This window comes from Danio aesculapii, chromosome 11 (assembly GCF_903798145.1).
Source record: "Danio aesculapii chromosome 11, fDanAes4.1, whole genome shotgun sequence".
NCBI classification, from domain to species: domain Eukaryota; kingdom Metazoa; phylum Chordata; class Actinopteri; order Cypriniformes; family Danionidae; genus Danio; species Danio aesculapii.
The window spans coordinates 6,837,141-6,853,224 of record NC_079445.1 but is presented as its reverse complement, the minus strand read 5'-3'; the positions used below and the strand labels follow the sequence as shown (position 1 = coordinate 6,853,224).

The window sequence follows — 16,084 nt, the reverse complement described above, 5'->3', positions numbered from 1 at the left end:
AGAACAGATGTGTGTGTGTGGTGCTTGACGGGATTTGTAGTTCTTTATGGTGGCAGAATTGTAGTCCACGTGAAAGTGACTGTTCTCCAGCGATCTATGAGGGTTAAATTGCTGGTGATCGTGACACTTTCTTAAACTGTTCTTATTATTACATTTTAAAATACATTAAAATATTTAAAAGGAAAAGTTAATGTTAGCTGTAATAAAATTATAACAATGTATTGCTTCCTTGTAGAATAACACTAATTTCTTTAAAATTAAATATTTAATTAATTAAACTAATGAAATCTTACTGACCGCAACTTTCTAAATAAAAAAAATTAATCTAAAAAAATGGCATTAAATATGTACTTATATTACTTTACAACTTACTTATAATGTCCTTCTAGGGGCACTTGTACAATCCCTTCATCCTCAATCAAGACACACTGATTCTCCTAAAGGTGAAAGAACAACACACTGCTGATCTGTTGTTTTAAAACAGTCTGTACTGATTGACCTGTAGCAGTGCGTGTTGGGGTGGTGTTGATACCTCCTGCTGTGCATCTTCCATCTTTTTCTTCTTGCTCTCGGGCATGAGGTCATCAAGCCAGCTGAGATCTCGCTTAGAAAAGACAAAATCCAGCAGCTTACGGATGAAGACGAGAGCCAAGACCTGCACAAAAACACACGGACATGTCATCTAATCATGCAATAAAAGTTTGTAAAAAGTGGTTGATTTGATATTGTTGTGAATTGATTTTTTGTTTATTCTGGCTTAAAAAAATATAGAAAATGGGCAAAATTGAACTCCTTATGAGGTCATATTCCCATTCTGATGTAAAACACGTGATAAATTCTTATACTGATGACATGTGGAAGATGGAATATGACAAATGTTATGGAAATCTGTTATCTTAAAGCTGATAGTGTTGAAAATCTTAGAAAACTTACTAATTTAAAATCTAGGTGTGATCAGGTTTTTTTTATAAAGGTGTCTTACAGGTCTCAACCCAGCAAGCATTTTCTTTGTTTGAATGTCCCATGAAATTAAAGTTTTTTTAGATTTTAGTATCAGTATTGTTCATTTTTAGGATATCTATAAATTAGCGTGCTCAAACAGTGACAAAATCCACGTTTAGAAGATACAAGCCAGATACCATCATGTAAAGCTGGTAGTTTGTCACTTCCGCCTAAATGGATCAACGTCAACCCATACTACAGTTTCTCATCACATCATAACCAATCAAAAAATGCTCTCTAGTATCTGACATGCCCCGCCCTCTTCAAGACTCTTCTCATTTGCTTTTTATTTGATGCACTTAACTCAACCACTCTCACTAGCAGAGCAGTCATAAAACAAAAGTCGATTGGCTGTTTTGTTTAAGGGGGAGGAGCTACACTATGTCCCACCCTCGTTTCTTGTTTTGGTTGGGATTACATCAAACATTGAAAAAAAAAGCACATTTCAAAGCACTTCACTGGACCTTTAATACAAGTCTAAAAAAATGTCTAAACATAGACAGCTTGTCTAAAGCAAGACTAATTTGTCATATATAATAATAGTAATAAACATCTAAAAATAGTCCAAAAATAGACAACAATGGATGATTACACATGTGAAGTCTGTCGAATCTGTGTATTTGATGACTAGTTTAATAGTGGGTTATTCTTAGACATCTATTAGATTTTCAGGGCACCAACACCAAGGAAGAAGACAAAAGATGAGCTGCATCTAAATTCACCTATTTATACTCCGTCCTAAAAGTATGTACATTTTCTAAAGAAAAAGTACTTACTTTTGAGTGTGTAACAGAAGAGAATGCAAGCTTTGGGAACATTGGACCATGGACTGCTCTGTTGCTTAGTTATGTGACCTGTCGATGTTTGACATAATCTCAACTAAAACATGAAGATAAGGCAAGACATATAGTAGCTCCTCCCCTTTTTAAAAAAAACAGCAAATAGGATTTGATTTTTACCACAGCTCTGCGCATCAATTGAAATGCAAATAATAAGAGGGCGAGGCATGTGAGATACTAGAGAGCTAGGGCTGCTCGATTATGGGAAAAATCATAATCATGATTATTTTGGTCAGAATTGTAATCACGATTATTTAAAACGATTATCAGTTTTAGTCAAAATTATTCGCCCTCCTGTGAATTTTGTTTATATATAAATATTTCCCAAATGATGTTTAACAGAGGAATTTTTCACAGCATTTCCTATAATTTTTTTCTTCTAGAGAAAGGCGTATTTGTTTTATTTTGGCTAGAATAAAAACAGGTTTAAATATTTTGAAACCTATTTTAACAGCTCAATAATATTAGCCCCTTTATGCAATATATATTTTTGATTGTCTGCAGAAGAAACTACTGTTATACAATGACTTGCCTAATTATACTAATTAAGCCTTTGAATGGCACTTTAAGCTGAATATAAGTATCTTGAAAAATATCTAGTAAAATATTATGTACTGTCATCATAGCAAAGATTAAAGAATCAGTTATTAGAAATCTTTTTTAAATCTGTTATTTTTTAAAAAGTTATTAAATCTGTTATGTTTAAACTGTGCTTTAAGCACCTTTACTGTAAGAAAGAAAAAAACTTCAGCTACAAAAGTCCTTCAGTCAAGAGCAGTGAGGGATTTTCTCCATTTGATGTTTGATTACTAATAAAAACAGGCACAGCAGGAATATTTTTCACTTTAAGAATAGTGCCAAAATTGAAATCGAAACCAGATTTTCGATCAATTGAGCCCTATAGAGAGCATTTGATTGGTCAAAAGTTTTTTTAAATTTTTCTTTAACCACCAGAAACAAACACAACAAAATATAAAAGATGAAACATAAAATCTAATATAACAATGTAAAAAAAAATAATAATAATAATTATATATTATATATATATATATATATATATATATATATATATATATATATATATATATATATATATATATATATATATATATATATATATATATATAAATTTGAATTAAAATTAAATTAAATACACAAAGCATAGTGTACAGCACTTCTCCAATGACTTTAAGAATTGACAGGGGAATCAAAAAAAAAAGTGTTATAATAATTGATATATTTCTCAGATTTTTTGCTTTTCTTCAACAAATTCTTAATAGAAATAAAGAAGTCAAACTCGAAAAAACTGTTAATGTGGGAGATGGTTTAGCAAATTTCTGTTTGTATTATATATATATAGGTGTCATACCATCATTGGAAAGACTATGGCGGCTCTGGAGGTTTTGATGACCCAGAGGAGCACCAGGCAGCTGAGCTGGATGATGGTGAACATGTGGACTTTTCTCAGCGGAACGTGTCTCAGGTAGATAAAATCAGGCTGGTGTTTTGCCGGCATCCCGAACAGCTTCAGGCGATCAAAGAACTGAATGGCAAACACAAACACATCTAAATATGGTCAGAACTACTGTAAATAGTTGGAACCTGAAGTGTATCCTCTGGACACAATTTAGTCCTTTTTGACTAAAACTATTAATTGGGATAAAGTTAAATTAATATATAAATATTACATGATAAATAATAATTGAAAAGAAAACAACTGAAATAAAGTGATTTCTTAAGAAATGTAAAGCTTAAAAAAATGTAAGTACACATTACAATACAACTGATGTTAAAACAACAATCGAGATAAAGCTTTTTTAATTACATATATTGACAAATTTACCAAACATTACTACTAATAAAATTCTAGATAAAAACTGAAGCATCTGGACAAAATTCAGTGTTGTTAACTAAAACAAAAATGAAATGAAAATATAAATATCTAAATTAAGCAAAACATAAATATTACATACAAAAACAAACTTAAAAATACGTTTTAGTGCTAAAATGTAAAGAAGTGCTAAAAACACAAATATATACCACTAAAATGAACACTTTTATATACTACATATGTTAAATATATAACAATGTCAATTCAATAAATACTACAACAGCATATATATTATATTAAAATAACACTGGTGCATAAATTAAAAAAAAACTGATCCAAAATATTCATAAATATTCATAATTACAATAATAAACATTTTTTTAAACTAAGACTTTTTCCCATTCTTTACTTTTAATTACAACTTGTACAATTACACACTCTCAGAAATAAAGGTACAGGAGCTGTCACTGGGGCAGTACCTTTTCAAAAGGTACATATTTGTACCTGAAGAGTCCATATTGGTACCTCAAAGGTACATTTTAGGTGCATTTGGGCACTGATATGTACCTTTGAGGTACCACTAAGGACTTTTTAGGTACAAATATGTACCTTTTGAAAAGGTACTGCCCCAGTGACAGCTCCTGTACCTTTATTTCTGAGAGTGCAGAAATAAAATGTATTAATAACATTTTTCAAAAATATTAAATGTGAGAGAGAAAAACATATTTAAAGTAATATATTTTAATACATTAATACCATAATAGCAAATAAACAATATTAATTAACATATGAATATAGCATCAATTTAACATGAAATCATAGAACCTTTTAAATATTAGAGTGCAATTAAGCTTTCATTACTGAAAACTAAAACTGCATTTTAAAATACATTAAAATAGACAACAGTTGCTTTAAACTGTAATAATACTTTGCACTAGAAAATCCTATAATTATTCCAAAGTATTGACTGATAATGTATAAAACGAAACAAAAATACCAATACATGCAATTTAAATAAAACTATAAAAACACAAGCATATTACAAATTACTAAAACATCCAATTAAAACAACTCAGGCTCATTGGAAATTTGTTTTAGGTAAAATGAACGCTACAGGGCAGTATGACAGTGACAACTTTTGTTCTTTTCACACTACTGACATTTACAAGAACATATTATCAACAAATAAAGGGTAGTTTTCACACGGTTCTATGTGCAGCATGGAATAAATACCATAAAAGCAAATTAAATGTATCTACAGTATGATGTGTAATTAAACACGCTTATCCCCATATGAACGACTTTTCCGGGATGGTCAGTTTGCTCGGTAGCTCACCTTGTACTGTGTCATACTCAGGATGCAGAGCAGACTAGGTTTGAGTCCAGCGAAGGACAGTTTGTAAAAACAAGGTAAAAAAGCATTGTGAAATCATGGTAAAACTATGATTATCAATTATCTTCTTGTTTGCTTTTGAAAACACTATCAGTTGGATTTTACCCACAACAAGCCCCGACTTCTCATGGGTGCGAACGAGAAGGACGTGTAAATTGTACGTATAAGAAAGTAATATATTTGAAATTTGCAAAAATCTAGACAGCGGCCTCTAGTGGATGTGTCTACACATACTGCAAGCAAATAGCCCTGGGCTGGTATTTCCAATAATCCTGCGCTGAATTAAAAAGCATTAATAAATTTGATATATTTTCACTATGTGCATAATACTAAATAATGCTAAGAAAAAAGAAACAATTGTGAGACACGGTGTATTGATCTTTACTTATGCGGTACCTGTATGCCTCTGAGAGACGATGCTCCCATATAAAGGAAAACTCCATATAACACAGGCATCGGAATATTCTGAGGACAAAAACAGAAAATAATTCAAAAGGATGAAAGCCACCATTTCTTTAATGCGAGCATTTAGCATTGTGTTGAACAAAGAATGCTGACCTTTAGTACGGAGGTCATAAACACTGAGCTGCCCATGAGAACGAATATCATGAGGCCGGTGAATCGCTGCTCTCTGATGCCCAAGAACTTGGGCTGTTCTCCAGGAGCGGAGCATTCGGACTCCAGCTTCAAACTGTTGACATGGCTGATCGACAGCACAGTGGCAGCCACAAACCACGGCAGACCCATCACAGAGCAAACGCCCAACATCACACCCACCACAAACAGATCCAGATGATAACCACAGCCTTTCTGTAGATCACAATCAGAGAATCGTTTATATACCCTTGATTTTTCACCATAAACAACATGATCTCCATTATTTAATGTCTATTAATCAAAAGAGTTTTTTTGTGAAAACCTTCAGCTTGTGTTCCTTCCTATTAATAATAACGGCAGTGATCTGTTGGTCCATGAAGATGAGGATGGTGCACAGCAGGGCTGGGATGAAGGTCACAATTACAGTCCACCATGGGTTTGGTCCCAGTGGACTGATAATCCAGCCACGGTCATCTCTGGTTGGCTGTGAGGGGTGAAATAAATATGTTGATGACATATTGATGTGAACATTAACAAATAGTTAAAATAGTAAAGCATCTTCTAACCACTTACTTTGAACACATTAGGAACCTGTAGTTTAGGTGAAGGAACCCCCAGACAATAGTCGATCAGAACCATGGTCATGATGGTGATGAAAACAGCAAAATCACTGATAATCTGCCTCACCTGTAGCAAAATAACACAGAGAAGAACATAACTAACACTAATAATAATAATAATAATAATAAAAATATACATAATAATAATAATAATAGGCTACAAGGTGGTGCAGTGGGTAGCATGTTCGCCTCACAGCAAGAGGGTCGCTGGTTCGAGCCTCGGCTAGGTGTGTGGAGTTTGCATGTTCTCCCTGTGTTCACGTGGGTTTCCTCCGGGTGCTCCGGTTTACCCCACAGTCCAAAGACATGCGGTACAGGTGAATTGGGAATGCTAAATTGTCCATAGTGTATGAGTGTGAATAAGTGTGTATGGATGTTTCCTAGTGATGGGTTGCAGCTGGAAGGGCATCCACTGCGTAAAACATATGCTGGATAAGGTGGCGGTTCATTCCGCTGTGGTAACCCCAGATTAATAAAGGGACGAAGTCGAAGAGAAAATTAATGAATGAATAATAATAATAATAATAATAATAAATGTATCCCTACAAAAGCAGATGTTATAAATTGCAATAGCATTTAAAACTGTTACAGTATTTACTGTTCTTGATCAAAACAATAATATTAATACATCATAGTTAATATATTGACACTAATATTACGTTACATTATATTACTATTATTATTAATACACAAAAATATATTTTTGTATTTATATACACAAATAAAAATAAAATAGATTATTACATATGCAAGCATTGCATAGCACTATTAAAGATAAATATAATTGTTTACCATGAATTAGGGCTTGGCGATTAATCGAAAAAGTAATCGAAATCGACATTTAGAACCTATAATCGATCAAAATTTTCCAGGACAATTTTTTCAATTTGCTTAATTAATTAATTGAGTAAAAAAAAAAATTTATAATAATATTAATAATAAATAATATATATATATATATATATATATATATATATATATATATATATATATATATATATATATATATATATATATATATATATATATATATATATATATAAATTTTTATTATGTTATTATATGCTGTTATCATTAATACATATATGTTTTTGTATTTATATACACAAATATAAATAAAAAACATCAATTAAATATACAAGCATTATATTATTATATACTTTTTATATCATAGATAATATTTTATCAAAATAGAACAAAATACATATTTTAATTACATTGTACAAGCCAAAAAATAAAATAAAAAACCTAAAAGAGGCACGTCTTACCTTGGTGGGAAAGTAACGGCTGGTTTTGAACTCCTTGAGGAAAGAAGACATGGCCACTGTGGAGAAGAAGAGAACGACAGACCAGAAGAGGACGTCAGGGATGTAAGGACCATGATGACCACACGCACTGCCCACAAATTCACCCCTGTTCTCCACACAGTCCTGGGAACCAACAGAGGGCACAATGATCAGAACAGAAAAACACAACCTTTACAAAAAAAGGGGAGAAAATCGTATAGTCATCTGTGGACAATTCACTTCATCTTTCCTGCATTTTAAAGAAAAATAAATCTGCAACTAAATAATGACTAATATGATTAAGATTAATGATTGGTAAGGGGACAGCCCTAGAAAATATTGCAAGGATGAGCTGGTGTGAGAATTAAAGGTCCCCACATATATTATTAACAGTATTTTTTACGATTATAGATAAAGAAGACAGAATATGCAGTCAGTGCAGTTAAAGTAATTATGTCTATGGGAAGTACCTATAAAACAAGAAAACCTAGAGTGTGTGTGTTTATGTGCATGTGTGCATGTGCATAAGCTTAAGAATTAAGCGCATGGGACGAGATCTGAGGTGAAAGAGCTGAGGATTTGCTTTTATTCAAATCTGAGTCACTGAAAAGTATTAACCCATATATGAGGGCCAGACATGAGCTGCAGATGTCTGTTGAAATGTTTTCAGTCAACTGTGCTAAAAAAAAACTAATGAGGGGTTAGTTGTTGTAACACATATAACTTAAACCAATTCCACACATTCTAGCAGAACAAAACTGACAGTATGTGCTAGTTACTGCACCATATCAACATAATATAGAAACAGAATTGAACTTTAAAAATCCTTTGAAGATTTCTGGCTGAAGTAAAACTTTCAACTTCGATTTTAGTGTTAATTTAATCCATTTAAAATTGGAAAGTTTAGACAGTTCTGTAATGCTCCGCTAACTAGCAGAAGTTAGCTAAATAGTTTTAAATTCCAGTTGTGCAGATAGAAAACTTTGTAATGGCATATATCTGGTTTTATTTCAACTATGCTATCCTATTAGTGCTGTTTTTTTTTCTGATGACTGAATGTGACAATGCCAATACTATCCTGACATGTATTATACAGCAGTGTAATCTCTTTTTTAGTTGAAAAAAAGTTTCTGTTTCATCATTGTTTTGTTTGAAGATTGGTTCAACCAAAAATGAAAATTATTCCATTATTTACTGATCCTCAAGGTACCCTTGGCATGTTACTAAGTATACAAAGTTACAGTACTTTCAGTCTGAGTTATTTTAATAATTATCTTCTGCTTTTCAACTTTGTAAGGGTGGGAGTTTTTCTTCAACAGTCCAAAACAAACCCAATAAAGCGCATCAATCCTTAATAAAAAGTGCCTAGAATGGCTCAGGGATGTGAATAAAGCTCTTTTGTCATGAATCAATGCATTTTGTGAGAAAAAAATATCCTTATCTGAAACTGAACTGAAAATAAACACCATAACCTGCCTAGTTAACCTAATTAGCCTAGTTAAGCCCTTAAATGTCACTTTAAGCTGTATAGAAGTGTCTTGAAAAATATCTAGTCAAACATTATGCACTGTCATCATGGCAAAGATAAAATAAATCAGCTATTAGAAATGAGTTATTAAAACTTATGTTCAAAAATGTGTTGAAATAATATTCTCTCTGTTAAACAGAAATTGGGGAAAAAAATAAACAGGGGGGCTAATAATTCTGACTTCAACTGTACCTGTTACCTGTTGCCGTTGTAAAAAAATTAAATAACTCCATTGGATGTGACTAAAGAAAAGAAAGTTTTTAAAGTAAAGAAACGCTTTAAAGTGCCTTTGATCTTCACACATTGCATCACATGTTTTTTTACGCATTGTGAATTACAACCAATCACACACTTGTCTCTTATTAATGCAACGACCAATCAGAGGTGTGCAGACAGGCCTTCCTTGTTATGAGTTTATAATTTATACAATGTTATAATTTATATACCTTATTACATCATACAATTATGCCACTCTTATGTAATCAAATGTATGCTATCTCTGAGCAGTATTTAATGTTGTTGTTACTGAAACATCAGCTTAAAGTATTTGACAAACTACAAACACAATGGCTTTTTGGAAAAAGTTTGAAAAGTATTTAATGAGGATTTTGAGGTTTTGCATACATTTTTTAATGGCCAACAAGAATTCAGTGCCCTAGAATTCCATTACAGCTATATATGATCTGCTCAAGTAATGCAATACATGTTGAAAGCATAATGACCTAAACAAAGTCAAGTTCAAGTCAGTCAAGTCAAGTGTGATCAGATTACTTTCCAGAAAGTTCTAAATGCAACAATAACCAGACTTACCTTGACATCTAGGCCTAACCAGTCAATCTCAGATGCAGTGATGTTCTTTTCTTCCCAGTACTTTAGTGTGGCATTACTGGGTTCTTTAGGAATTGTGCATACACACCTGCAAGACACACAAACACACGTGACAATATTTTACATTGAGAACTTTGTCAACATTAAAAATTAACTATGCATGTTTGTGTGTGAGTGTGTGTGTGTAAACTTTATTATGCCCTTAATGGGTCAATTTGTTCTGCAGCGTAATAAATTTACAGAATTCACAACATACACACAAGACAGACACAACGTCAATAGCACTAAAAACAGCAACCACCTCTTCCCATTAAAATTCAGCATATGAAATAAATCAAAAGGAGTTTGCAATATGTCAAATATAGTCTAATATGTTATCTAACACCTGGATTTCATACAAATCAGTTAACCCCCAAAAACTTCTGCAGATGTTTAAAACCGTAGTGCCATGAGCACCAGCGATCTAGACCTGCCAGACCGCTGGTGAACTACATATGTCACCTTAACGAACTACAAATCCCATCATGCCGTTTCACACACACCAGTCTGTGATCACTGATGACGACACAGGCAGGTGAAGCTTGTGATCGCTGATCAAGTGGACTATTTACACCACGAACACACACACACACACACACACACACACACACTAATTCTTTGGTGAGTCTTTGTTTGTCAAAGCGAGTGTTTCTAGTTCTTTTGTTTTGCCTGCCGTGTTTTTGACATAAGCCTTGTCTTTTTGTGTTATGCTTTTTTGCCGCCTGTACAGACCTTACGTCTGTTTTATGACTACGATTTGGATGACCTGTATGTTCCTGTTTTGCTTCTGTATTGACCATTGCCTGCCTCTATAACTAATCTTATTAAACTACACTTGGATCTTTACTTTTGTTGTCCTCGACTCACTCCCGCACATGACACTTAGACAATTAATTATTTTGTTTTATCTTTAAAGAGGCAAATCAGCGAAAAGCTTCAAATTGACTCCACATAAGCCTTATATACACTCACTGGCCCCTTTATTAGGTACACCTTACTAGTACCAGGCTGGACCCACTTTTGCCTTCAGAACTGCTTTAATCCTTCGTGGCATAGGTTCAACAAGGTACTGGGAATGTTCTCCACCATCTGAGATCTGGTGACTGTGGAGGCCATTTGAGTACAGTGAACTCATTGTCATGTTCAAGGAAACAGCCTGAGATGATTTGCGCTTTATGACATAGCACGTTATCCTTCTGGAAGTAGCCATCAGAAGATAGGTACACTGTGGTCAAAAAGGGATGGTCATGGTCAGCAACAATACTAGGCAGGCTGTGGCATTGACACAATGCTCATCCATGGTCCATCCAAATGTTGCAGCAGAAATTGAGACTTATCAGATCAGGCAACGTTTATCCAATCTTCTATTGTCCAATTTTGGTGAGCCTGTGTGAATTGTAGCCTCAGGTTCCTGTTCTTAGCTGACAGGAGTGGCACCCGGTGTGGTCTTCTGCTGCTGTAGCCCATCAGACTCAAGATTGTACATGCTGTGTGTTACAGATGCTCTTCTGCATACTTCACTTGTAACAAGTGGTTATTTGAGTTACTGTTGCCTTTCTATCAGCTCAAACCAGTCTGGTCATCTGGCATGAACAAGGCATTTGTGCCCACAGAACTGCCGCTCACTGGATATTTTTAGACCATTCTCTGTAAACCCTAGAGATGGTTGTACGTTAAAAAATCCCAGTAGATCAGCAATTTCTGAAATACTCAGACAAGCCTGTCTAGCACCAATGACCATGCCACGTTTAAAGTCAATAAATCACCTATCTTCCCCATTCTAATGCCTGGTTTAAACTGCAACAGATCATCTTGACCATGTCTACATGCCTAAATGCATTGAGTTGCTTCTATGTGATTGGCTGATTAGAAATTTTGAGTTAACGATCCGTTGGACAGATGTACCTAATAAAGTGGATGGTACCTAGTAACATTTAACTTTTAATTAAATCTATTGTATTTGTATCTACTTTCTGCTCCTTCTGCAGGGATGTGTGTGCGTTACATATCAGAACATATATCATGTGTACGACCCAGGTATTCCAAGGATAAGGGGACTTATGAAAACATTGCACAATGTCCCCATTGTTCAAAAGGCTTACAAATAACACAGAATTTCCAAAATTGTAAAATAGTTTTGTGTTCCAGCAATATAAAATATGGTTTGTACAACAATTGAAAGCTATGGAATGTCCCCACCATTCACAAAAACAAACATGTGTATGTGTTGGTGCGTATGTGTGTGTGTGTGTCAGTACTTACGAGTATTGAGTGAGTTTGTTGAGGTCGTTGTGCATGTTAAAAGGGTAAGTCTCTCCCAGATGGATGAGTTTCTCCAGAGCCTCGTAGATAAAGATGATGCAGATGAGAGAAGCGAAGGCCTCCTCTGTGAAGCGCGTGATGTAACACACAAGTGAACTGGCATCTGTGGCCACCAGCAGAAGACAGAAAAAGGCCGTCCACAGGCCGATGCACACGCGTAGGGAGAGGTAGGATAGACCATACTCTCTTAGGAGAAACACACAAATAAAATAAATTCCACAGTCACCTACAGTTTAATGAGTCTTAGAACTAATTTTGGGGATTGAAGGAAATAGTATTTAAGGCACACACTAAATGTAGTATTTCAGCTATTAAAAAATGTTTTTTGGACCTTTTGAACTATGACCTTTGGTCATAATAAATACACTTACACCTGGGGTCCGTCTTCGTACCTTGCTTAAATGATCTAAGATGATTTGGCAGATCCTTGATCTTTTAATCTTGATAACTGATCTCTGGCTAATCTGGTTCTTTAAACAAGTTCGCGAATCAGATTAAAGTTTCTGGATGAACTGATCAGAGATCGCTACGTGTGTTGTGAAGGACAGATCTATCGATCCTCGAAATAATGATCAGCAATCCAACGATTGGCTGACCGCACAGCAGAGTAATGACATCATCTGATAATTATTTAATTATCCATGTCAGCAAAATTACATAAAATTCATAGTAACCGGTTTGTTAAATATGATACGCAATAACTTTCCACATTTGTTGTGAGCTGCAGGCGTTACACTTTCATGCGTCGAGAGTATTTAGCAGTTTTTTTTACTTTTACACTTGATCAGTGTAAATAATAACTGGATGTTTAAATAAATTTTGCATAACAAATGCATTTTGATATTGTTAAAGGTGTCTGCAATTTTTGTGAAGCATTAAATTACCGTCATATTAACTGTCAAAACATGTGCATAACTGCATGAATGTAGTATTCTTTTTTAAAAATTTGCATATTGTGCATGTCTACTATCATACACAAACTGTACTGAAGCGATTGTACCCGTTTGTTTCTAAAAAGTTCATATCAATAAATTTTGAAACACCAGGTTGCGGTTGTTAATGTACTTTTATTTCGGAGTGCATATTCTATAAGATTTATTAATATATATATTTTTAACAGACCCCTGGATTCATCTTTGTTTGTTTTTGTTTACTTTAAGCGAGTCACAATCCAAACATTTTTACACCAATATAAATTTGTTAAAATAAAATATTAAATCAAATTTCTATAAACAGGAAAAATCAAGAGAAACATAAAAAATAGCAAATTTATCAGAATTTTTTTTTTTTGGTTGCAATGACTTGATTTATATGATTTAAATTTAAATGTATTATCTTTCTATTCCTAAAGGTGTTCGGTGACCACACTCTTACTTTTAATAAATATAACTGTTATGTAACTGTTTATATAATAAAACTGTTTTGTTTAAATCCACCAAAATATTTTACATTTACATTTACATTTAGTCATTTAGCAGACGCTTTTATCCAAAGCGACTTACAAATGAGGACAAGGAAGCAATTTACACAACTATAAGAGCAGCAGTGAACAAGTGCTATAGACAAGTTTCAGGTGTGTAAAGTCTAAGAAGCAAAGCATTAGTAAAAAATGTTTTTTTTTTTTTTTTTTTGGAGAGAGAGAGAGAGAGAGGGCACAGTTAGTGGTATAGCCAGAGATTAGGAAGGAAAGTGGAGACTAAATAGTTGAGTTTTTAGTCGTTTCTTGAAGACAGCAAGTGACTCTGCTGTTCTGATGTAGTTAGGGAGTTCATTCCACCAACTGGGCAGATTGAATGTGAGAGTTCGGGAAAGTGATTTCTTCCCTCTTTGGGATGGAACAACGAGGCGACGTTCATTCACAGAACGCAAGTTTCTGGAGGGCACATAAATCTGCAGAAGTGAGAGCAGATATGAAGGAGCCAAGCTAACGGTCACTTTGTAAGCAAACATCAGAGCTTTGAATTTGATGCGGGCAGCAACTGGCAGCCAGTGCAAATGGGTGAGTAGCGGAGTGACATGTGCTCTTTTGGGTTCATCAAAGACCACTTGTGCTGCTGCGTTCTGAAGCAGCTGAAGAGGTTTGATAGAACCAGCTGGTAGCCCGGCTAGCAGAGAGTTGCAATAGTCCAGTTTGGAGAGAACAAGAGCTTGAACAATGAGTTGAGCTGTATGTTCAGATAGGAAGGGTCGGACCTTTCTGATGTTGTAGAGTGTGTGTAGAGATTTTAACTATTTTAATATACTGACAAATGGCTAAAAATATTCATTTTCAAAAGGGGTGTACTTCATATTATGAATATAAATTACACTTATGTACTTACTGTTTTTTTTCCTGAAAAAATTACTTTGTTTGAGCACTTTATGGGGATTTATTAATATTTTTAGCACTAAAGTTGGATTTCATTTACAACGTTGCTAAAACGTATGCAAAATAAACTCAAATGTGAACAAAAAAACTAAACAAAACAAAGCTAAAGAAAATACTTAAAATAAATCTTATTTAACCAAATCGTTGAGTGTGTGTATGTGGGTCTATGTGTGTTTGTTTCATTATCTACACTACCTGACAAAAGTCTTGTTGCCTATCTAAGTTTTAGGAACAACAAATAATAATTTCTAGTTGATCATTTGGTATCAGAAGTGGCTTATATGAAAGGCAAAGACCTCTAGATTATGCTTATTTTACTAAAATAAAATATGATCATGCCTTGATTTTTAATTATTTAATTAGGAGAGTACGGTCTGACTTTGCTTAGACAAAAGTCTTGCCACATAGCTGAAATAATGTACAGTATAGAATATAAAGTCATGGTGTAGTGGAAAAAGAATTAATATTGTGTATGACTCCCATGAGCTTGGACGACTCAATCACACTCGAGTTCGTTTTCCCTCTTGGTGCGGTTTGTTTGGGCAGGTGTGAATGCAGCAATCGTACTCGAGTGCGAACCAAAAGGGGACCAAAAAAAGAGGATTAACTTGCGATGTGCCTTGGCCTTTTGCAATGCATTAAACATTGTTTTCCAGTCACAACTGTGCTTTATTCTCGAAATGTATAGTTTGTCTAAAGTGATGTATACAATCTATATAGTGTACTATGACCAGGGATACAATTAGACAGCGCAGTCGTCCTTCCATAGTAAAAAGCGACATTTTGTGTCTGCTGGTTTGTTTACTTGCAGGAGTTCCATTGGCATTTTCCCGCACGTTAATTTTAACCAATTAAAAAGCAGCTTAGGAAATACGTTCAATCACATCTGGCCAATGAGTGATGTGGATTTTGTGACATGACTGCATTTTGGTTCTTTTTAACTGGTTCGGATCAAAGCAATCAGTGTGTGAAAAGGACCCAAAAAGGGCAGAAAAATGCTACAATGTATTATTTGTTGCCCTTGGTCCAGACCAAATGAACCAAACCACAGTTCAAAAAACGGACCAAAATCACCTGGAATGGCATAAAAAGCATTCTTGCAGGACTCCTAGAGTTCATAACACAGAGTTCATCTTTGGATTCACCTTCAATACTTCCTCCTCCATCTTACCCCAGACATTCTTAACAATGTTCATGTCTGGTGAATGGACTGGCCAATCCTGGAGCACCTTGACCTTCTTTGCTTTCAGGAACTTTAATGTGGAGGCTGAAGTATGAGAAGGAGTGCTATCCTGCTGAAGAATTTGCCCTCTCTTGTGGTTTGAAATGTAATGGACAGCACAAATGTCTTAATACCTCAGCCTGTTGATGTTGCCATCCACTCTGCAGATCTCTCACATGCCCCCATACTGAATTTAACCCCAAACCATG

The 16,084-nt window shown here is 34.4% G+C and overlaps 1 protein-coding gene across 4 annotated transcripts in view; it reads right to left on the bottom strand.

Annotated features, from left to right (window-relative positions):
* slc4a10a (solute carrier family 4 member 10a) overlaps positions 1-16,084 on the bottom strand; it is a 112,414-nt gene that overhangs the window by 9,391 nt on the left and 86,939 nt on the right. For all 4 annotated transcript variants that reach the window (XM_056468507.1, XM_056468504.1, XM_056468506.1 and 1 more), the window contains 10 exons: positions 12,226-12,471; positions 9,907-10,012; positions 7,551-7,712; positions 6,236-6,349; positions 5,985-6,146; positions 5,624-5,875; positions 5,462-5,530; positions 3,211-3,384; positions 533-655; positions 373-437 (listed from right to left, as the gene is read on the bottom strand). In XM_056468507.1, coding sequence (XP_056324482.1) covers positions 373-437; positions 533-655; positions 3,211-3,384; positions 5,462-5,530; positions 5,624-5,875; positions 5,985-6,146; positions 6,236-6,349; positions 7,551-7,712; positions 9,907-10,012; positions 12,226-12,471 — 1,473 coding nt within the window. The remainder of the gene's footprint in view (positions 1-372; positions 438-532; positions 656-3,210; positions 3,385-5,461; positions 5,531-5,623; positions 5,876-5,984; positions 6,147-6,235; positions 6,350-7,550; positions 7,713-9,906; positions 10,013-12,225; positions 12,472-16,084) is intronic.